At 52.6% G+C, this 23,390-nt stretch overlaps 1 protein-coding gene across 1 annotated transcript in view; it reads left to right on the top strand.

Moving 5' to 3' along the window:
* The window catches only part of LOC117963933 (spectrin beta chain, non-erythrocytic 5-like), a 56,787-nt gene extending 34,028 nt beyond the window's left edge, over positions 1–22,759 (top strand). The window contains exons 35-69 of the mRNA XM_058988052.1: positions 62–265; positions 726–875; positions 2,647–2,751; positions 3,115–3,306; positions 3,482–3,637; positions 3,724–3,915; positions 4,370–4,465; positions 5,026–5,144; positions 5,452–5,566; positions 6,133–6,246; positions 6,565–6,686; positions 7,077–7,239; positions 7,399–7,587; positions 7,895–7,972; positions 8,657–8,829; positions 9,262–9,352; positions 10,262–10,408; positions 10,702–10,839; positions 10,999–11,255; positions 11,593–11,779; positions 11,904–12,116; positions 12,552–12,748; positions 14,370–14,574; positions 15,146–15,322; positions 15,439–15,594; positions 15,720–15,937; positions 16,419–16,608; positions 16,946–17,122; positions 17,456–17,563; positions 17,908–18,587; positions 18,688–18,798; positions 19,300–19,454; positions 19,559–19,639; positions 20,030–20,203; positions 20,804–22,759. Coding sequence (XP_058844035.1) covers positions 62–265; positions 726–875; positions 2,647–2,751; positions 3,115–3,306; positions 3,482–3,637; positions 3,724–3,915; positions 4,370–4,465; positions 5,026–5,144; positions 5,452–5,566; positions 6,133–6,246; positions 6,565–6,686; positions 7,077–7,239; positions 7,399–7,587; positions 7,895–7,972; positions 8,657–8,829; positions 9,262–9,352; positions 10,262–10,408; positions 10,702–10,839; positions 10,999–11,255; positions 11,593–11,779; positions 11,904–12,116; positions 12,552–12,748; positions 14,370–14,574; positions 15,146–15,322; positions 15,439–15,594; positions 15,720–15,937; positions 16,419–16,608; positions 16,946–17,122; positions 17,456–17,563; positions 17,908–18,587; positions 18,688–18,798; positions 19,300–19,454; positions 19,559–19,639; positions 20,030–20,203; positions 20,804–20,946 — 5,973 coding nt within the window. The 3' untranslated portion in view covers positions 20,947–22,759. The remainder of the gene's footprint in view (positions 1–61; positions 266–725; positions 876–2,646; positions 2,752–3,114; positions 3,307–3,481; positions 3,638–3,723; positions 3,916–4,369; positions 4,466–5,025; positions 5,145–5,451; positions 5,567–6,132; positions 6,247–6,564; positions 6,687–7,076; positions 7,240–7,398; positions 7,588–7,894; positions 7,973–8,656; positions 8,830–9,261; positions 9,353–10,261; positions 10,409–10,701; positions 10,840–10,998; positions 11,256–11,592; positions 11,780–11,903; positions 12,117–12,551; positions 12,749–14,369; positions 14,575–15,145; positions 15,323–15,438; positions 15,595–15,719; positions 15,938–16,418; positions 16,609–16,945; positions 17,123–17,455; positions 17,564–17,907; positions 18,588–18,687; positions 18,799–19,299; positions 19,455–19,558; positions 19,640–20,029; positions 20,204–20,803) is intronic.
* Positions 22,760–23,390: the final 631 nt, after the last annotated feature.

Below are 23,390 nucleotides of genomic sequence, written 5' to 3'. Positions count from 1 at the left end.
GACTGGGAGGGAGTATAGCAGCATGGTTACCCTGTGTTTTCTTGTGCCTCTCTCCTCTCAGGTGCAGGACTATGTGCTGTGGTGCGCGGAGGTGCTGAGGGGGGTGCGCGTGGAGGAGTCGGTGCGTGATGTGTCGGCCTGCGCCCTGCAGCTCACCCTGCACCAGCAGCTCCGTGCGGAGATGGACGCCCACGAGGAGACATACAGCCTGGGGCTCAGCCTGGGACGGGAGCTGCTGCAGGAGGAGAGCCCAGCCGCCAGAGAGGTAGAGCTTGAGGGGGCGGGCAGCACACAGATCCCAGGTTACAGGTCACAGATCACAGGTCACAGGTCACAGATCACAGCACACAGATCACAGATCACAGCACACAGATCACAGCACACAGATCACAGGTCACAGCACACAGATCACAGGTCACAGCACACAGGTCACAGCACACAGATCAGACAATTGAGTTTTTAATGATGTGGGAGAAGCATCAGAGGATATGTACTAGAGCAGCACAAACCCATTATTCCTATCAAGCGCTCCACAGATCAGGGTCATTCACCAATTCCACGGAAACAACTGAACAAACAGCTGCTTGAGTTTGTGTGGAGTGCTGCTTTTCTCAGACTCTGCGGAGAGTAACAATCCACTCCAAACCCAAGCAGTTGTTTCTTCACCTGTTTCACTTTGAATGTCAACACCCAATGACAATACCTGGTGTTTAACTGTGTTGTAGATCCAGGACAAGCTGCAGGCGCTGAATGAGGCGCGGGAGAGTCTGTACCAGCAGTGGGAGCTGAAGAGGGGCTGGCTGGAGAGGATGCACCTGGAGCAGATCTACTACAGAGACATCACACACATGGAGAAGATCCTCAACTCACAGGAGGTGGGGAGGGGCTGGGAGAGGAGGATGGACTGGGAGATGAGGAGGAGGGGCTGGGAGAGAAGGATGGACTGGGAGATGAGGAGGAGGAGGAGGAGGAGGAGGGGTGGGGGAGGAGGGCAAAACTGAAAGTGCAGGAGAATGAAGGGGAGACTGAGCGGAGAGGTGGGGTGTTGGATAAAATGGGTGTGAGTGAACTGGGAGTGGTTTAGATGGGATGGGTGTGGGTGAGTGAACTGGGAGTGGTTTAGATGGGATGGGTGTGAGTGAGTGAACTGGGAGTGGTTTAGATGAGATGGGTGTGAGTGAGTGAGTGAACTTGGAGTGGTTTAGATGGGATGGGTGTGAGTGAGTGAGTGAACTGGGAGTGGTTTAGATGGGATGGGTGTGAGTGAGTGAGTGAACTTGGAGTGGTTTAGATGGGATGGGTGTGAGTGAGTGAGTGAACTTGGAGTGGTTTAGATGAGATGGGTGTGAGTGAGTGAACTGGGAGTGGTTTAGATGGGATGGGTGTGAGTGAGTGAACTGGGAGTGGTTTAGATGGGATGGGTGTGAGTGAGTGAACTGGGAGTGGTTTAGATGAGATGGGTGTGAGTGAGTGAACTGGGAGTGGTTTAGATGGGATGGGTGTGAGTGAGTGAACTGGGAGTGGTTTAGATGGGATGGGTGTGAGTGAGTGAACTGGGAGTGGTTTAGATGGGATGGGTGTGAGTGAGTGAACTGGGAGTGGTTTAGATGGGATGGGTGTGGGTGAGTGAACTGGGAGTGGTTTAGATGGGATGGGTGTGGGTGAGTGAACTGGGAGTGGTTTAGATGGGATGGGTGTGGGTGAGTGAACTGGGAGTGGTTTAGATGGGATGGGTGTGAGTGAGTGAGTGAACTGGGAGTGGTTTAGATGGGATGGGTGTGAGTGAGTGAGTGAACTGGGAGTGGTTTAGATGGGATGGGTGTGAGTGAGTGAACTGGGAGTGGTTTAGATGGGATGGGTGTGAGTGAGTGAACTGGGAGTGGTTTAGATGGGATGGGTGTGAGTGAGTGAACTGGGAGTGGTTTAGATGGGATGGGTGTGAGTGAGTGAACTGGGAGTGGTTTAGATGGGATGGGTGTGAGTGAGTGAACTGGGAGTGGTTTGGATGGGATGGGTGTGAGTGAGTGAACTGGGAGTGGTTTAGATGAGATGGGTGTGAGTGAGTGAACTGGGAGTGGTTTAGATGGGATGGGTGTGAGTGAGTGAACTGGGAGTGGTTTAGATGGGATGGGTGTGAGTGAGTGAACTGGGAGTGGTTTAGATAGGATGGGTGTGAGTGAGTGAACTGGGAGTGGTTTAGATGGGATGGGTGTGAGTGAGTGAACTGGGAGTGGTTTAGATGGGATGGGTGTGAGGTAGTGAGTGAACTGGGAGTGGTTTAGATGGGATGGGTGTGAGTGAGTGAACTGGGAGTGGTTTAGATGGGATGGGTGTGAGGTAGTGAGTGAACTGGGAGTGGTTTGGATGGGATGGGTGTGAGTGAGTGAACTGGGAGTGGTTTAGATGGGATGGGTGTGAGGTAGTGAGTGAACTGGGAGTGGTTTGGATGGGATGGGTGTAGTTTAGTAAAGTGGAAGGACCTATTTTAAAAACAGAAGCAGTGGGACAAGGGGCGTGGCTTGGTTGAACTGGGAGTCTGTGTAAAAAGGGGGGGCTTAGTAAATTGGGAGTGGCTTAGTGAAATGGGAAGGATTTTGCTAAACACCTCTCCCCCCTCTCTCTCTCTCCCCCTCTCTCTGTATTCAGATCCATTTAAAGAGCAGTGCTCTAGGGGATTCGGTGGACGAGACAGAGAGACTCATCAAGAGACACGAAGCCTTCGAGAAGCTGCTGCGCTCCCAGGAGGAGAAGGTGGGAAAAATAATAGAATAAAACCACTCCCCTCCAAATCAATCCTCCATTACTACCACCCGGGCTGGAATCAAATACTGAATAATGGAACCGGACAAACAGGGCAGCGAGAAGGCTTTGTAACACAAAAGGCTGTTTTATTACCACGTTTCCTTTGAGTAGTGCTGTACCTCTATCATGATTGAATGAATTCAAGGTTCACTCAGTCCTCATGGTAAAAGGACTCCAAAACAGGAGTTTTATATTTTTTTGTCAATCCAAATGAACAAGAGCTGGCGCTTGTATGAGCAGCACCCAGGCGTGAGCGACCAGTTCGTTTGAGGTCTGCTGGTTGATTCCCAGTCCCACTGTGTCCTTTCCCAGGTGACCTCCCTGCAAGAGCAGGCGGAGGAGCTGAAGAAGGAAGGCTTGAAGAAGGACAGAGCGGCTCACGTGCAGCACAAACTGAAATCCGTCCTGGAGAGGAGAGGGCGAGTGAAGGAGCTTTCATCGCTGAGACGCGAGGAGCTCCGCACAGCCCAGCTGCACGCACTCTTCAACAGGGACCTGGCGGAGGTACAGGGGTCCTGAGAGGAGGGAGGGGGGGTTAGGGGTTGGGTTGGGGGGGGGTTAGGGGTTAGGGGTTGGGAGGGGGTTAGGGGTTGGGGGGGGGGGGGGGGGACTCGGTCAAATACACACCGCTGCATGGCCTGTTTGGAGGCACAGCCTCACGGTGGCGCTGGTCTTGCAGGCTGAAGGCTGGATTGCTGAGCGGATGGAGAAGCTGCAGGAGGACTCCAGGAAGGATCTGAGTGAGCTCAGGGTGAAGATGAAGCTGCTGCAGAAGCACCAGGCCTTCGAGGCCGAGATCCTGGCGCACACAGAGATCATCGCCGCAGTGCAGCAGGTAAGAGTGTGTCTCTGTGTATCACTGTGTGTATCGCTGTCTCTCTCTCTAGGTGTGTTTCTGATGTTATCACTCTCTCTCTCTAGGCGGGTGAGGCGCTGGTCTCGCTGCACCACCCCAGGTCCTCGGAGGTGCGGCGGGGTGCCAGGGCTCTGCAGGACCACTGGGAGGCGCTGTGCAGGGCGGTGGTGGCGCGTGGGAAGCTGCTGGAGGACAGCAGAGACTTCCTGGAGTTCCTGCAGAGAGTGGAGCAGGTGGAGGCCTGGATCAGACACAAGGTGAGTGCACAGCTCAGGGAGAGAGATGAACCCAGTGCCCCTCATACAAACCGGAATTTAGATAGATCAGGGGAAGTGATCTAACCTCTCTCTGCAAGCCTTGCTCTTGTCTAGTCACATGATTCGACACTCGTCCTGGACTTCCTATATTTTTTCGTTGACCTTTTAGAATGAGATCGCTCTGTATCAAGGTGTACAGTTTAAAAAAACAAACATTAATGTACAAAAAATGTAAAGTGCATCTCCCTCTCCCATTTTCTCATTTCTCTTTCCCTCTCCCCTCTCCCCTCTACTCCTCCCTCTCCCCTCTACCCCTCCCTCTCCTCTGTACCCCTTCCTCTCCCCTCCTCCCTGTACCCCTCTCTCTTCCCTCTCCCCCTCCCTCTCCCCTGTGCCCCTCCCTCTCCCCTCTCCCCTGTACCCCTACCTCTCCCCTCCCTGTCCCTGTATCTAGGAGGTGATGATCAATGTGGGTGATGTCGGTGAGGATTATGAGCACGGGCTGCAGCTGCTGAAGAAACTCAACGAGTTCAGGGGCTCCGGCACAGGGGTGAGTGGGGGTCTAAGTAGGGAGGTACAAGGTGCTGAGTGATGGTGGGGAGGGGGCACAGGTTGGTGAAATCGGGCGGATGCTTTGTATTGTATTGTGAATTCCATATTTAAATACATGGGACAGTATTCAGAATGCCTGTGCTTTTTTAAAAACATTTGCCAATATCTTGACGTCCGTATTCGGTAAGGAGTTGGGTCTGTTGTGCTCACAGACTTGCATGCAGGTCACTGGGAGCTTGTCTTCTCTGTTAAATGAGCAGAGAGAAGGTGGTTATGAAGGGTCAGCACTGTGACGTCTTCTGAGACCAAAGGTTGAATTATTTTCTGCCATTTTGCCCATGCTTTTCCCATGGTTATCCATGCATTAACATAGTTTACAATGGCTTTGAATTTGCTTAACTATACCTCTCTATGTTTTACAATGATTGCCTGTGCTTTACTATGCTTTCACTATGCTTTCACTATGCATTATTACACTTTGCTATGCTTTGACCAAATTAACGAGTCGAGGTCCAGCTGGTCAAACAGGCTTTCAGAGTGGTGTGTGTGTCCCTACAGGAAGTGACCGTGGACGACGCCCACATCAAGGCTATTAATGCTCAGGCCAGCCGGCTGGAGAGGCAGAACAAAGAGGAAGTGACCACTGTCCGGCAGCGCAGACTGCAGCTCAACGAGAGGTAACCACGGCAACAGGGCTCTGTCACTTAACGGGGGAGGTGGGGTATATTCTGGTACCTGTGTCTCAAAATAAACTTTTTACGATATCTGGCTTTATAGGATAAATTATGGTTTTGCAATGCATTGCTAAAGCAAAAATAATGAGCAATAACTCAGCTGTTGGTTATGCGCTGACCCTCCACAGAATAATCTCCGCGCTCCATGGAAATGCATGAAGTACCCTCTATACGTATTCTATATATGAAAAGAAATGAAAAGATAAGTGTACTAAAGGCTGGTCTCTGTCTCTCCCCCACCCTCCCCAAGATGGAACAGTTTCCATGGCAACCTGAGTCGTTACCGGAAGAGGCTGGAGGGGGCGCTAGAGGTGCACTCACTGATCAGAGAGCTGGAGGAGATTCGGGAGAGGATCGGGGAGAAGGTGGGGTACAGCTCAATCACTGCACCCCACACACACTCAGCACCCACCACACACACATACATGTCATCGAATCATTGCCAATTAATAATCACATGCATATCCCTACAGTGGAGCCTGGCTGACGTACGTGGGTACATCACACCTTACAGCTTTGCATGTATCTAGAGAGCCACCTGTCTGATTGCGATGAAACTTGAGCACAAAGTATTGCAAGTTATATCTAGAGAAGCAATGCGATTGAAGATGAAGCTTGGTCCTAACATACTGTTTAGCACAAGCTGCTGTGTTTAGAGTCTGTGCATGCAGTGGAGATCGCTCATGCACACTCTCATGATGGCTCTTGTTTTGTATTGTATTTACTGCAGGATGAATGTCACTGACTTGTCACAGCATTGAAGGAGCTTCCATGCTTGTTCTGTAGATATTGATTTGGCGTCAGTGTTTTAACACTGTTATCATTTCACATTCTGGATGGGAATCTGCCTGTGTCTCTGCTGTCTGTGTGTGCTGTCGAGGTGCGTGTGCACAGATCCAGTGTAACGGGTTTCCTTGCCTTTGTTCTGCAGAGTTTGCTGATGCAGGGGCTGGACTGGGGACAGGACGTGGAGACCGTGGAGATTCTGATTCGCCGGCACGAGGAGACGCTGCGAGAGATCAGAGTCATCCAGGAGAAGACTGTGGTACCAGCACTGTGCCTTACTGCACTTTACTACGCTTTAGCATGCGTTTACCACAATGATATTAAAGTGGTAGCAGCTAGTAAAATAATTTCATGAATCTTAGTTTTAAAACAGACGCGTTATAGCAAGCATGCATTTCCATTTGGAAACATGATGCTTTCACCTCGAAGACACTGCTGAGGTGAAACGACCCTGGAATTGATTTTATCTTTTGATGGTGATATTAAGGAAATCAAGTTTTTCCAGGACACCCCTGGAGTTAGTTTGTTAGCTGTTCCGTGTTGTGTGAGGTGCTGACTCGCTCTGTGTTGCTGACAGGCCCTGGAGAAGGAGGCTCGGAGCCTGGAGAGGACAGAGCCAGCCCTGAGAGAGAGGCTGAGCCAGAAGCAGCAAGGGGTGAACGAGGCCTGGCTGCAGCTCGAGAGGGAGGCCAAGCATCGGTAAGGGACCTCAGCACAGGAGCCAGGGGCTGTACTGGGGCAGTGATGCACCAGCTGTCTGTACAAGAAGCACAGGAGCCAGGGGCTGTACTGGGGCAGTGATGCACCAGCTGTCTGTACAAGAAGCACAGGAGCCAGGGGCTGTACTGGGGCAGTGATGCACCAGCTGTCTGTACAAGAAGCACAGGAGCCAGGGGCTGTACTGGGGCAGTGATGCACCAGCTGTCTCTACAAGAAGCACAGGAGCCAGGGGCTGTACTGGGGCAGTGATGCACCAGCTGTCTGTACAAGGAAGAATACTTTCTGCAGCTATTATGTGTTTATGATGGTCTCTGTGTTTATGATGGTCTCTGTGTTTATTGTGGTCACTGTGTTGTCTCTCTGCTCCAGTAAGGAGAAGCTCCAGGCCGCTCTGCAGCTTCAGTGCTTCAATGCTGACCAGCGTGAGCTCCTCCACTGGGTCCAGAAGGTCACGACCTTGATGTCAGAGAGCGGGATGCCCAAGAGCAAGAGCGAGGCTGAGAGCCTGAGAGCAGAGCACCGAGAGAGGAAGGCAAGTGTCTGTCTGCCTGTCTGTCTGCCTGTCTGTCTGCCTGTCTGTCTGCCTGTCTGTCTGTCTGTCTGTCCATCGCTTCAAGTGTCTCCTTGTCTTATATACACACCTCTCGAGGTGTTTGCAGTTCTGGAGATGAATCTTTGAGCTCTGTTCCAGGCGGAGATTGATGCACGACGGGAGCGCTTCGACTCTGTGAAGAGCTGCGGCCACAAGCTGACCTCCTCCGGACACTACGCCTCCGCTGAGATCCGACAGGCCCTGGGCATGCTGGAGGAGGCTCGGGCCGGGATGGACCGGGCCTGGCAGGATCGCAGCCTGAGACTGGACCAGGCGCTGGAGCTGCAGGTACCGAGAGAGGGTTTCCATTTACTAACTTGGAGAGACACGCTCTCATACACAGATTACACAGGTCTTTATCATTCATCATATTTGTGTTGTAGAGCAAGGGGATGTTTTGTATACTGTGGAACTTTGTCAACTGGATAGAACAGTGCTAGTGCTGACCAGACCTGACCCTGCTGATGCTGCTGCTGCTGCGTAGGTTAACTTTGTGAGATCTGAGCAGGTCACAGTCCTGAAGCAGCAGCAGCGGCACTGACCAGACCTGACCCTGCTTATTTCCTCATATGTTTCTGTTTTGTCCCTGTTGCAGATATTCTACGGCTACGTGGAGCAGAGTGAGAGCTGGCTGAGCAACAAGGAGGCTTTCCTTGCCATTGAAGACCTGGGGGTGAGTCTGCTGTCTTCATATTTGAGCTAGTGACCCTGTGGAGAGGACACTTACCGTTTCAAGCTAGCATCTTACTAACTGGCTAAAGGCAGCGTCTATTTGTGTGTGAATGTATCTGAGTAACAAAGACTGCAGCAAACAAGTGTACAGTTCCCCTACCCTGCCAGGGATTTGTTCCTCAAATACCCAGTTAGCACCTTGTTAATCAGGGATGGAAAGAAGGCTCCTACTGTCAGCCATTCCAGGTTTTAATACGAGCTTGGTTAGTCTCAGTGTATTGGTATCAAGATCAGTTGTCTTATTAGACTCATGTTAAATCCAGGAACGGATCACACTGAGTAACAGGGTTCCAATCTGCGTGCTTGTCACACTGAGACATTGGGCAGCAGTGTGGAGTAGTGGTCAGGGCTCTGGACTCTTGACCGGAGGGTCGTGGGTTCAATCCCCAGTGGGGGACACTGCTGTTGTACCCTTGAGCAAGGTACTTTACCTAGATTGCTCCAGTAAAAACCCAACTGTGTAAATGGGTAATTGCATGTAAAAATAATGTGATATCTTCTAACAATTGTAAGTCACCCTGGATAAGGGTGTCTGCTAAGAAATAAATAATAATAATAATGAGTAACAGGGTTCCAATCTGTGTGCTTGTCACACTGAGTAACACGGTTCCATGCTTGTGTTCAGGACTCCTTGTCCACTGTGGAGGCTCTTCAGAGGAAGCACCACCACTTCGAGAAGACCCTGGAGGCTCAGCTGGAGAAGGTGGAGGCCATGGAGAGGTTTGCACGACAGCTCACCCAGAAACAGCACTTCGACTCGGAGAACATCGCCAGCAAGAGCCAGGCCGTGCTGCTCAGGTAAACACCCCGAGAGATGCCAGCCCCTCAGTCACCTACTGCCCCTGACCATCCTCAAAACATGAAGCTGTTGAACTGCAGAGAACCTGCAACCTGCAGCCGTCTCACCTCAGATGCTGCAGACAGTGGAGCTGCTTTACCTCATAACATGGTAGCATAGAGAAATAAATAATAATAATAATAGAGTAAGCATTGTAATAACCATGGCAATGTGCATGAAATGCACAGTAAATGCATGGGAAATCCATTGTGAACTGCGAAATTACTGTGCAAATTTACAATGGTGAACTTTTCTAAGGGTGTTCTGGCCTAGTCCTGTAATGGTCTATGAAGATCTTACCTTCTTGTACTATAAAGACCGTCTAGTCGTGTCACTAGCATGCTGAAGTGTGGAGTGCACTGGAGGGGACCTGACTAGTTTGTGCTGTACAGGAAGGGGAAGCTGCTGGAGAGCTGTGCGGAGCGCAGGGGGAGGCTGCAGGAATCCTGGCAGCTATACAAGTTCCTGGGAAACAGCTATGAGGTGAGATGGTAGTTTGGAGAGAGGGAATGGAGAGAGGGGGAGAGTAGAGGGAATGGAGAAAGGCATCAGGGAGGTGATGAGCAGAGGAGAAAGAGAGCAGTGGGAAGGGAAGAATAAGGAAGGCAGGGGAAGTGGGAGTTGGGAGAGGGTTGTTGCATGGTATTGCACTGTGTGGGAGGTAGGAGAGAGGGGTGTTGCATGGTATAGCACTGTGTGGGAGTTGGGAGAGAGGGGTGTTGCATGGTATTGCACTGTGTGGGAGTTGGGAGAGGGGTGTTGCATGGTATTGCACTGTGTGGGAGGTAGGAGAGAGGGGTGTTGCATGGTATAGCACTGTGTGGGAGTTGGGAGAGAGGGGTGTTGCATGGTATTGCACTGTGTGGGAGGTAGGAGAGAGGGGTGTTGCATGGTATTGCACTGTGTGGGAGTTGGGAGAGAGGGGTGTTGCATGGTATTGCACTGTGTGGGAGTTGGGAGAGAGGGGTGTTGCATGGTATTGCACTGTGTGGGAGTTGGGAGAGGGGGGTGTTGCATGGTATTGCACTGTGTGGGAGTTGGGAGAGAGGGGTGTTGCATGGTATTGCACTGTGTGGGAGTTGGGAGAGAGGGGTGTTGCATGGTATTGCACTGTGTGGGAGTTGGGAGAGAGGGGTGTTGCATGGTATTGCACTGTGTGGGAGTTGGGAGAGGGGGGTGTTGCATGGTATTGCACTGTGTGGGAGTTGGGAGAGAGGGGTGTTGCATGGTATTGCACTGTGTGGGAGTTGGGAGAGAGGGGTGTTGCATGGTATTGCACTGTGTGGGAGTTGGGAGAGGGGTGTTGCATGGTATTGCACTGTGTAATTATGATGTGGAGTGAGAGTGAGTGTGTAACACCTGTCCTCTCCCTCTGTCCCTCCCTCCTCTCAGGTGTGCTCCTGGCTCAATGAGAGGAACGCAGTGGCGCTGGATGAGAGCTGGAGGGACCCAACAAACCTACAGGCCAAGCTGCAGAAACACCAGAGCTTCGAGGCAGAGATCACAGCCAACCAGAACCGCGTGCAGGCCGTCACCGCGGTAACCACACACATGCGCACACACACACAACACACACACGCACACGTAATCACAAGCACACACTCACGCACGCACACACTCACACACAATACACATAACACATAGAACCTGTTGTGGTTTAAACATCTAGAATGCTTTCTCATTGACATTCTGAGTGCAAGATCTACACTTTCGGCTGAATTATGAAGTGTAGTTGCTGCTAATAGGTTCCAGTGCAGACGTGACTTATAATAAGGATTCTAGCTAGTTTATTGACTGTCTCCGTATCTGTCTGTGTGTGTGTCTCCACTCAGGAAGGGGAGGCGATGCTGGCCGCGGGACACTTCACCTCAGACAAGGTCAGCCCGAGATTGCAGGAGCTGCAGAGACTCTGGGAGCAGCTCCACACAAACTGCCAGGAGAAGAGGAGCCGGCTGCTGGAAGCTTACCAGGTACCAGGGGAGAGTGGCGAGTGGGGGGAGAGGGCAGTGAAGGGTTGAAAAAGAAAAGGTTCACCAGGTATGAGGCAGAGGAGGACAGAGTGGAAGTTGGGGAGATCTAATACCCCCCATAATACCCCCCATTCTCCCCCCCCCCTCTCTCGCTCCCAGGCCCTGCAGTTCCAGCGCTCCCTGCAGGATCTTGATGACTGGCTGTGCTCGGTGGAGGCTGAGCTCTCGAACCCAGACTGCGGCTCGGACCTGCCCTCCGTCACCTGGATGCTTAAGGTCCTGGAGGGTGTGGAGGAAGGGGTCGAAGGTCACCTCGAGAGGATCCGGGCGCTGGTCGAGAGCGCCAAGCGCTTCCGGGTTGAGGGGAACTTCCTGGCAGAGGAGATCCAGCAGCGTGTGGGAGAGACGGTGCAGAGGTGAGGGGGGGACGGGGTGGAGAGCATACAGCTAGAGAGGAGTGATAGGAATTGGGCTGGAGTGAAAGAGAGACTGGTGCATTGTGAGTGGAACTGGGTTGGGGTGAAGGAGAGAGAGAGGTAGCCAAACTTGGTAGAATAGAGCCAAACTTGGTAGAATAGAGCCAAACTGGGGCATGGTGAGTGGAACTGAGATGGCGTGAGTAGAACTGGGAGCAAAGGAGACTGGGGTGAAGTGAGCAGAGCAGAGTTGGAAGCCTTGTATTATTGTGATACAGTAACACTGTGTCCCCCTCTCCTCTCTAATCCCTGTGTGTTTAACCGCCCTTTGCTGCAGGTATAACATGCTGTCAGAGCCCCTGGAGGAGCGCAGGGAGACCCTGGAGGCGTGGCAGCTGCTGTTCCAGTGCTACCGGGACCTGGAGGACGAGCTGATCTGGGTTCGAGACAGGCTGCCCCTGGCATACTCGCAAGACTGGGGCAACTCGGTGCACAGCACACAGGCACTGCTCAAGAAACACCAGGTGAGGGGAGCAGAGGGGAGACAGACCGCTCTTTACATACTGACAGGACTGGGCACCGATACTTCTGACACACCCTCTCCCTCTCTCTCCTCCCTCTCCTCTCCCCTCTCTCCTCTCTCCCCAGGCTCTGGTCAGTGAGCTGGTCAGTCGGGAGCCCCTGGTCCGAGCTGTGCTCGAGGCGGGGCAGAGTCTGGTTAAGGGGCGACATTTTGCCTCTGCAGAGATCGGGAGCCGTCTGTCTGAGCTGAGGGAGGCCGTGCACAGCCTACAGGGGGAGGCAGAGAGCCGGGGCAGGAAGCTGCAGGAGGCCCTGCAAATACAGACCTTCCTCTCAGAGGTAACTACGGACTCTGTGTCTCCCAGTATGTCCCAGTACTACCAAATAGCAGACTGATACTTGAGCATTAGCGCTCACTTCAGTGTGCCATGTTAAGAAATCGATCTGTTTTTAGTCGACTGTTTTAAATCTGAAAACAAACGTACATAGTTGAGATTCCAAACTCAATGGGGTTTGAGGATCAATGCTTCTGAACCTGTGTGCCCTTGAATCCCATTGAAACTGGTTTACATGAAGAATAGAGGACTTCGGAATCGATCACTCGGACAGAGAGGAGGAGGGGACTGAATCTGATTAGAAATAAAAACAAAAGCACCAGCAGTTACTGGGCTGTCAGTCCAGTTTATTTGGGGCATGGTTTTGTGCTGAATGGTGAATAGACAGCATGGAGTCCCTCCTCACATGTCTCCTGTCCCCCTGTGACTCTGAACCCAGCTGTCGGAGCTGGAGTCCTGGATGGGGGAGCGGCGCCCCCAGCTGGAGACCTCTGATTTCGGGCGGAGTGAGGAGGCGACCCTGGCGCTGCTGCACAAGCTGGACTCCATCGAGCTGGACCTGCAGAACTGCCAGGCCCAAGTGGACTTGTTGCAGGAGTCAGGGACCAGGCTGGAGCGCTGCCAGCACCCCGACAGGTACACAGCACCCCGACCCAAACCAGACACTGACCCGACAGGTACACAGCACCCCGACCCAAACCAGACACTGACCCGACAGGTACACAGCACCCCGACCCAAACCAGACACTGACCCGACAGGGACACAGCACCCCGACCCAAACCAGACACTGACCCGACAGGGACACAGCACCCCGACACAAACCAGACACTGACCCGACAGGGACACAGCACCCCGACCCAAACCAGACACTGACCCGACAGGGACACAGCACCCCGACCCAAACCAGACACTGACCCGACAGGTACACAGCACCCCGACCCAAACCAGACACTGACCCGACAGGGACACAGCACCCCGACCCAAACCAGACACTGACCCGACAGGGACACAGCACCCCGACAGGGACACAGCACCCCGACCCAAACCAGACACTGACCCGACAGGGACACAGCACCCCGACCCAAACCAGACACTGACCCGACAGGTACACAGCACCCCGACCCAAACCAGACACTGACCCGACAGGGACACAGCACCCCGACCCAAACCAGACACTGACCCGACAGGGACACAGCACCCCGACCCAAACCAGACACTGACCCTACAGGGACACAGCACCCCGACCCAAACCAGACACTGACCCGACAGGTACACAGCACCCCGACCCAAACCAGACACTGACCCGACAGGGACACAGCACCCCGACCCAAACCAGACACTGACCCGACAGGGACACAGCACCCCGACCCAAACCAGACACTGACCCGACAGGGACACAGCACCCCGACCCAAACCAGACACTGACCCGACAGGGACACAGCACCCCGACCCAAACCAGACACTGACCCGACAGGGACACAGCACCCCGACCCAAACCAGACACTGAGCCGACAGGGACACAGCACCCCGACCCAAACCAGACACTGAGCCGACAGGTACACAGCACCCCGAACCAAACCAGACACTGACCCGACAGGTACACAGCACCCCGAACCAAACCAGACACTGACCCGACAGGGACACAGCACCCCGACCCAAACCAGACACTGACCCGACAGGGACACAGCACCCCGACCCAAACCAGACACTGACCCTACAGGGACACAGCACCCCGACCCAAACCAGACACTGACCCGACAGGGACACAGCACCCCGACCCAAACCAGACACTGACCCGACAGGTACACAGCACCCCGACCCAAACCAGACACTGACCCGACAGGGACACAGCACCCCGACCCAAACCAGACACTGAGCCGACAGGGACACAGCACCCCGACCCAAACCAGACACTGACCCGACAGGGACACAGCACCCCGACAGGGACACAGCACCCCGACAGGGACACAGCACCCCAACAGGGACACAGCACCCCGACAGGTACATTTCTATGAAATAGAAGTCTTATTTCCATCCTGTACTGACAGTTAAAGACTACCTGCCCACCTCCAGCACATACTGCAACCCCTGAACCCTAACCCTGCATATCCTGCCCACCTCCTAACAGTCAGTGCACCCAAGAATTCCCAACTCAGGTACTGTGGGCCGGTCTTGGTTCCCAGTTTATACTGGACCAGTCCCTGTATGTTATAATGTGCTATATCAGTACTGACCCGTCCTCTCTGCCCTCCCTAGTCACCTGGTCTCGGAGCGGCTGGTGCCCATGTTGGATCAGTACCGGTCCCTGCTGCAGCTCTCCACGGAGCGGCGGGCCATCCTGGAGGAGCAGAACCAGCTGTACGTGTTCGAGAGAGAGGCCCGTGAGTTCAGCAACTGGGTCAGCACCAAGAAGATCGCAACAGAGTCTGAGGAGTACGGGCAAGACCTGGAGGATGTGGAGGTGAGAGAGAGAGAGAGAGAGGGAGAGGGAGAGGGAGAGGGAGAGGGAGAGGGAGAGGGCTTAGAGTTAGAGCAACACCCGGAGGACGTGGAGGAGAGAGAGAGAGAGAGAGAGAGAGAGAGGGGGAGGGGGAGGGGGAGGGGGAGGGGGAGGGGGAGGGAGGGGGGTTAGAGTTAGAGCAAGACCTGGAGGACGTGGAGGTGAGAGGGAGAGGGAGAGGGAGAGGGAGAGGGAGAGGGAGGGGGGTTAGAGTTAGAGCAAGACCTGGAGGACGTGGAGGTGAGAGGGAGAGGGAGAGGGAGAGGGCTTAGAGTTAGAGCAACACCCGGAGGACGTGGAGGGGAGAGAGAGAGAGAGAGAGAGAGAGAGAGAGGGGGAGGGAGGGGGGTTAGAGTTAGAGCAAGACCTGGAGGATGTGGAGGTGAGAGAGAGAGAGAGAGAGGGGGGGGGGGTTATTCGAGCAAGAGCTAGAGCGATGGTCAGCATTCTCGCAATCTCAGATTAAATTTAAATAAAAATGAATGACTCCTGTAAAGTGCCATTGGTGACGTCCTCCTCCCTCCTCTCACAGGTGCTGCTGAAGAAGTTTGAGGATTTCACTGCGGAAGTGAGTGCACTGGGTCAAAGCAAACTGGAGGCCGTGCTACAGCTGGGACAGGAAGTGAGGTCACCCGAGGGCCAGGATAGAGAGGCAGAGCTGCTCCAGCTGTGGGAGGGATTAAAACAGGCGATAGAGACTCGAGGAAAGGTAAGGAAAATTGCCTTTCCTATGAACCTCTATAGAGATCTGCAGTGTTCAGTGTAGACCTCTATACTGGTCTGAAAAATAAGATTCATTTTTGTACATATATTTTTACACTACAGAACCTGCAGTCCGCTCGCGAGGTGCACCAGTTTGACCACGATGTGGACGAGCTGAAGAGCTGGATGAGTGAGAAGATGGCCGGGCTGGACTCTGAGGACCACGGGACAGACCTGCTGAGCGCACAGGCCCTGCTGAGACAACACGAGGGGCTGGAGGTACGGGAGGGGACTGGATTACACTGGGAGAGGAGGAGACTGGGATCCACTGGGAGAGGAATGAGGTGGATACAGCAGTGTTGCAGAGGATTTGAAGTGTGTTGTGTTCCTGGATACTGTTTCAGCGTGACCTGGCTGCGATCGAGAGGAAGGTGTCGGACACGTGTGCTGAGGGCTCGGAGCTGAGCGACCGGTACCCGCAGGTTCGGGACAGCCTGAGCAAGCGACTGGAGGAGGTGGAGCTCAGCTGGGAGAGCCTGCGCAGGAAAGCCAGCGCGCGCAGGGAGATACTGAGCCAGGCAGTGACCGCGCACATGTACTTCAGTGACTGGAGAGAACTCACGTACGTCTCTCTCTCTCTGTCTGTCTGTCACCTCACTACCAAAGAGCATATTTGTATGTAATGTGAAATAATGTATAATGTGATATCTTGTAACAATTGTAAGTCGCCCTGGATAAGGGCGTCTGCTAAGAAATAAATAATAATAATAATAATAATAATAATATTAACCCCCCCCCCCTCTCTCTCTCTCTCTCTGTTTGTCTGTCACCTCACTACCAAAGAGCATATTAACCCTCTCTCTCTCTCTCTCTCTCTCTCTCTCTCTCTCTCTCTCTCTCTCTCTCTCTCTCTCTCTCTCACTACCCAGTATTAACCCTGATTCTCTCCGTCTCTTCGGTCTGTATTAACCCCCTCCCTCTCCTGGCTCTCTCTCCCTTTCCACCTCTCTTCTCTTGCTCCCTCTCTAGCCGTTTGGCTCATCAAGACCCTCTATTGCTGTCCTCTCTGTATTAACCTCCTCTCCCCTCTCCCTTCTCCCCAGTGCCTGGCTGAACGAGACCCAGTCCCTGCTGGGTGCGGAGGAGCTGGGGGGGGACGGGGGGGAGGCGGAGCTGCAGCTGAAGAGGCACGAGGAGCACAGCAGAGAGATGGAGAAGCAGGCAGAGAAAGCGCAGGCCGTGAGGGAGCAGGGGCGCCACCTGCTGGACACAGAGAACTTCATGAGCAGAGAGGTGAGACAGGGCAGGACTCACAGCGGTGAACTGCTTCTAAAGAAAATGAATACAATTAAAATGTCTATGTAAAGATTTGTCTTGATGATGGCCCATTGAAGTGCATGTGTCTCAGCTATGTCCTACATTTACCTGTGTAGTTGGGCTTGTAACGTTTGAAACTTTGTAACTTTCTGTGGCTTGCAGATTTGAAGTTGCTGTTGCCGTTTTTTGAACTGCACATGGTGTCAGCTGACTGGCTGTCTTATCTGCTGGTGTTGTGTTGCTATGAAGACAACCTCAGTCCATTTAAAGTTGTCTCCAGAGGTGATATGTAATGATGGATTGCTCCCGCTAGGTTGAGGAGAAGCTGGAGGAGCTGTCTGCGCTGGAGACTCAGGTTCTAGAGAGCTGGGAGGCGCGGAGGGAGCTGTACCAGGAGGAGATGGAGATTCAGAGTCTGCAGAGAGAGCTGGATGAGGCAGAGCGGTGGATGAGCGCCAGGGAGACTGCACTGAGCGAGGAGAGATACGGGGTGAGAGAGGGATGAGAGAGGGGAGATATGGGGTGAGAGAGGGGAGATACGGAGTGAGAGGGGGTGAGAGAGGGGAGATATGGAGTGAGAGAGAGCGATGGGAGGAGGGGGAGGGGAGAGAGTTGGAGAAAGAGGGACAGGGGGAACACTTTTGAAGCATTCAAAAGAACCGTACATGCGCTGCAAAGCTCAGTTGCACTGTGCAGATTGTAGGTGACTCCGTGGCTCAGTTGCATTGTGCAGATTGTAGGTGACCCCGCAGCTGTGCATGATGTGGGGTCCCCCCCTGTCTCCCCCACTCTCACACCCTGCTGCTGCTTTTCCTCCCCTCAGGACTCGGTGCCGGACGTGCTGGAGCTCCTGAAGAGACAAGAGGACCTGGAGGCCATGCTGTCAGCACAGGAGGAGAGATTCAACCAGCTACTGGAGAGGAGGACCAAGGTGAGGAGCAGGGGAGAGGGGACAGAGGAGTAGGGGGTAGAGGAGCAGGGGAGAGGGGGTAGAGGAGTAGGGGAGAGGGGGTAGAGGAGCAGGGGAGAGGGGGTAGGGGAGCAGGGGAGAGGGGTTCAATGCGCTACTGGAGAGGAAGACAAGTGATAACAAGAGGAAGAAGTAGAGAGAGGCGGGATAGGAACCCCTGCTCTAAGGCACTAGCCCAAACCCTTGTGTACTGCACATTGGGTTACTTATACAGTTTTACCAGCCCGAGCTAGACAAACTAAGGACTGAGCACTGTTAAGTAAAAAAGAAACCAAATCAATGGATGGACCTTTTTTCCTCCACAGAGAGAGCGGCGCCTGCAGGAGCTGCAGGGAGGCGGGTCCAAGGAGAGGGAGAGGGTGAGCAGGGTGCCCTCGCTGCAGAGGAAACCCTCCGACCAGCGAGCGGGGGGGGTGGTGGCGAGGGGAATCAAACCCAGCCCCCTGTCCTTGCAGCAGAGTCAGACCTGGAGGGCCAGCAGCAGCTTGGGGGGTGACACCATCCTGTCCCCTGTCAGGCGCTCTGCACGAACCCCCCCCTCCCCTTCCCCCCGACCCCTGGGACTGCAGACCACCGTCCCAGCAGGGAAGAGGAACCTGATGACCCCAAACTCCCCCACTAAACCCCCCCTGCTACCCAAACCTTCCCTGACACAGCCCCACTCCCCTCGTGCCCCTCTCTCTCTCTCCCCTCTCTCCCCTCCCTCCCCTTCCTCACAGCTCCCTGCCCCAAACCCCCCGGACCCCCAACCCCCCAGCCCCTCGAAAGCTCAGGAGCCCCCTCCTCGTGCTGCCCCCAGACTCGCTGTGACAGAGGAGCCACTGCTGTCTGCTCCCAGTCCAGCTCTGCAGGAGGAGTGGGTGGAGAAATTTCAACAGAACTCCACGGCAGCGCTGTCAGAGCCGGACAGTCCAACTCAGCAGACCCAGCCCAGTGTGAACGGAACCGCCCAGCCCACTGCCCCCCACGAACTGCAGATCCAAAGGTAAGGACCCCAGAAACTGGCAGACTGCATCCCCAAACACAGCAGGCAAAGCACTGCCAAATACGCTGAGGAATGACTGTGTCTCTCCTCTGTTTTGCAGTGAAGCCCCTCAGCCAAGACCCCGCAGCGTGATCGGAGAGAGCTCCCCCAAACTCTCACCCAGGACAGGGGGGGACAAAGAGAGGCAGGGCAGCAAAGACATCCTCCCCAGGTACTGACCCCCTACCCCCTACCCTACACTCCGAACCCCCTACTCTACACACCTTAACCCCTACCCTACACTCCCAACCCCTACCCTGCACACCTTAACCTCTACCCTACACGCCCAAACCCTACCCTACACTCCGAACCCCCTACTCTACACACCTTAACCTCTACCCTACACTCCCAACCCCCTACTCTACACACCTTAACCTCTACACTCCCAACCCCTACCCTGCACACCTTAACCCCTACCCTACACTCCCAACCCCTACCCTACACTCCCAACCTCTACCCTACACTCCCAACCCCTACCCTGCACACCTTAACCTCTACCCTACACTCCCAACCCCTACCCTACACTCCCAACCTCCTAATGTAGACCCCACCATCACATCCACTACTACTAAAACTAATGGTAGGTATACAGTTTAAGCTAATGTTTGTCATATTCAGGATTTCAATTTAAACTGAAATGAAACCCTTCTCCTCTCCCATGCTTGTCTGCAAGGAGGACCCCGTCTTTCAAGCTGAGGCAGGGGGGGGAGGAGGGCCCCCCGCAGCCCGACGAGACAGATTCAGTTATCAGCCCCGAACCCTCTCCCCCGCCTCCCGTCACCCCGCTCCCCACTGCCACCAGGCTCTCCTCGGGACCCCTGGTCTCAGGTAAGCGAGGCAGGAGAGGGTGGGGGTTGGGTAGTAGAATGGGGTAGCCAGTTTAAAGGTGTACCCTCTGCAGTTTACTGGCTTTGTTGTACTGTTGTGTGCAGATAAAGAGGAGGGGCTGTCCGCTGTGCCAAATCTGGGGTCCTCAAAGAGGAAAGCCCCGTCCCCACCCCCCTCACAGCCAGGTGAGTTCTGTCTTGCTCAGGTAAGTGATGCTGATTAAGTGAATGTGGACATATGACTGTGACTTGCCATTCTAAAGTGTACAGTTTAACGTGCAGGGATTTCTCTCAACACCATTACTATGCACTCTGTTAACAGCACAGTGTTTGATTGGGTGATTGACGCAGGTTGTCAATCACTCCGGTACTAAATGCCCGGGGAGCTTCAACACTTTGAATAGCACAGCTGCTGTAGAGAGAATAATACTTCAGTCATCCCGACAGTGATTTTAAAGTTGGGATGAAGTTCAGGTTTTGGGTTGAAGCTGTGATGAGGTCAGGATTAGGGTTCCGTGTAGATTATTCTGAGGATAAATTGTCAGCGGCTGACAGCCTGGCCTCTAAATGTTTCAGCTGAGGACACGGGTCCCGATGACAGTGCAGAGGTTACCATGAAAGCAGCAGCCCCCCCCAAGCCCCCGCACACATACTACAACCGGCACAGCTTCCCGGAGTTGGTGGAGGAGAGCCGGACCGAGGAGCAGGACCAGGGGAGCCCCGCTGCAACCACACACAGCCCTGCCTCAGGTACCAGGACTCGGTTCAGCTCCATCACATTTTCAATTGGGGAGAGCCGTGTGCTCGTCCTCTTCTTCTCGTTGTACTGTAGAAGCACTAAAAAGAAACATCAGTAAAACCTCAAGACACACTCTTACACAAGAGGTCTTCAATGAAGGTGGTGACAGAACTGCCTGGATGTAAAAACATTTACTCGAAATCACTTTTATTACACAACAATAGTCATCATTTTGAACCAGGTAGCCAATTATTACAGTAGCCAGCTTTACACTACTTTATATTAAACAGGGTGACTGGAAGGACTGCATTCAGGTTCTGCGTGTGCGTGCGTGAGTGCGTGCTTGTGTGCGTGCCTGTGCGTGCTTGTGTGCGTGCCTGTGAGTGTGTGTGCGTGTGCGCGTCGCTGTTTTGCTAATGTTCTGTGGACCAGTGATCTGCACGATGACTGTAATCTCTGTCCACCCGGTTTGCACAGTGCCAGGGTGACCTAATCATTGGTTTCAAGCTTCCAGAAGTGTTTGCTTCACCCCTCCCCAGCGTTCATGATTGTGGTGGTCCCCCCTGATCCTCCGGAGTTCAGAATGGTTAATCTTCACTTGTGCATTCCAGGGTTCCGCGCTCAGAACCTGAGGACGAGGAGCCTGCCCCCCCACAACACTGCCCCCCCGGCAGCCTCGACGCACAGTGACAGCGGCAGCAATGAGAAGCCAAAGAAAGAAAAGAGTCTCTTCAAGAAACTCTTCAAGAAGTGATCCACCATCACTGCTTGGAGACTGTCAGCTATTCAGACATCCTAAATAAAACCTTCCATTCCAGTCCCGGACCTGGATATTGAACTGGATAGGAATGGACGGACAGAGCTGTTAAATTAGCAGAGAGAACCAATCAACCTCTTGATCTGGAGAGAGGAATGGAGAGCCTAGTAGGGCACTAGCTAGAGATTTTGTTTTTGTTTTTCTGGAAAGCTTGATTTCTGTAAATAAATCAGAACACATATTTATTGAGGTTTTTGAAAGGATATAAACGTGGGATATTTTTTTTTCTATAACAAGAGTTTTGCAGCTGATTCGCTTTGATGGTTAATAATGTGTATAAATCTAACGGTATTGTTCATGGCCAGGGAGCCCTGAGACAGCTCGCCTGCTTTACTGTTTGCTTTACTGCTCTGCTGCCTCTGTCCGTGCAGGGCTGGCTCTGTATCTCACGTGTGGATGACCTTCCTGTGATCTACCTGCCAGTATACACTATCTATCTATCTAGCTCTCTAGCTCTTTAGCTCTCTAGCTATTAATTGTATTATTACTTGTACTGTGATTCTTGAAATGTATTTCCCTTTACGACTGTAAGTCGCACTGGACAAGGGCGTCTGCTAAGAAATAAATAATAATAAATTTATATATATATATATATATATATATATAACCATGCAGGCTCTGACTGTACATCGCCATAAAGAGATGTTTTGTTTTTTAATGAGAATAAAGTACTTGGAATTCAATCCTTCATGTCTAGGGAAATGTTTTATAAAGGCGTGCTTACAGCACGGGCAGTCCAGGGTTAATCAGCTTAAGAGCTCTGGGGAAGGCACTGTAACTAACAGGGATTTGAAATAAGACTCCTATTGCACAGCAGTCTCACCCAGTCCAGGTTTCACTACCAGCTTGATTAGCCCCAGTGTCTAAGGTAACAAGCTCAGGAGTGTCTTATTAAACTCATAGCAGAGTGTACAGTTAACAATAATTAATAAACTCCCATTTAAACCAGGAAGGGATCAAACTGCTGGGCTTTTTTCAACCATTGATAGATTCATAAATCCACCGCTTCCTTCTGCTGAACCCTCTCCCACGAAGTGGGAAGAATTTCAGAACAACATGACTGATATCAGTGATCAGATTCCTCTGGATGGTTTTTATTTGTACGTGCCCATTGGACTGATCAGCTGTTTTTCCAAATAACCAAGTGATAAATTGCAGGTACAAATACAGAACCGTGCTATAGAACTCCTTCCAAACTTTAAACAACTTCTTTCAGCCCCCGTGTGCCGTTTCATGGTCCTTCACCTGTCCTTGATCATAAGGGCTGTCCTTCCTCCAGACCCCTTCCTTTATCCCTGCTGTCCTCTTCGGGGTCTAGTGCTGCTGGAGCTCTGATACCTAAACACCACTCATAACTGCCTATTGAGGAAGGAGTGTTGGTCATGTAGTTTTGTCAGTTGTAATCAATTACAAGTGGAGGTGGTGCACAGGAAAGTGTACCTCATAATGGAGTGACAAGAAAACACCCAACTACTTGAATGTACTTGATAGTCGTAGTGCTTTTCCATTGACAGTCTAGGAAATGAATCCATTCCTTGACAAGAATAGAAGGCTCAGAGTGAAAGCATGCTGGCTTAGTGATTGAGCCCACTGTGCTGTCTGACTTCCATGTAAAAGGGTGATGTTGCATTTTGTTTGTAGGCAATTAATCAAGTCTTTGAAAATAAAGAATTGCGATCCTCTGTGTCATTTGTGGATTGTAAGGCAAACCTTATAGGTGTATACAATAAAGAACATATTATTTTTGGAAATACGGGTTAAACAGTTGTGCTTCATGTGGGTCTTGAACTAACAACCCTGGAGATCACAGTCCAATGCACTATCACCTGAGCCACCCACATAAGTGGATAACATCAATCAATCAATCAATCAATCAATCAATCACCGTCCGTCCGTCCGTCCGTCCGTCCGTCCGTCCGTCCGTCCGTCCGTCCGTCCGTCCGTCCGTCCGTCCGTCCGTCCGTCCGTCCGTCCGTCCGTCCGTCCGTCCGTCCGTCCGTCCGTCCGTCCGTCCGTCCGTCCGTCCGTCCGTCCGTCCGTCCGTCCGTCCAAAACGCTTCTGTTATTCCCCCTTTAAAAAACCTTGCCTTTGAACATCGAAACCCTTTGCGCCATTTCTCTTTTTAAGGGCCGATCACACACCATAGACCTGCCCACTCTATGCATTTTTTGCTCACTTTACCCCTCAGATATAACACTTTCTCCTAGCATACCCCTTTTTTTTAAAAAAAAACCAAACCCTTTTTACCACTACTTTTGCAAGGCCCACATTCTCCTGCCGCATACCTCACACTGCTAGGACAATACCCCTTTCTCAAAACAGGACCATTACATTTCCGCTAAACCATTTCCCCAATAAATAACCAACACCACAAGTACAC

Source organism: Acipenser ruthenus, chromosome 15 (genome assembly GCF_902713425.1).
Source record: "Acipenser ruthenus chromosome 15, fAciRut3.2 maternal haplotype, whole genome shotgun sequence".
Classification (NCBI taxonomy): domain Eukaryota; kingdom Metazoa; phylum Chordata; class Actinopteri; order Acipenseriformes; family Acipenseridae; genus Acipenser; species Acipenser ruthenus.
Note: the sequence above shows the minus strand (reverse complement) of the source record. Positions and strands in the feature narration are given on the sequence as shown.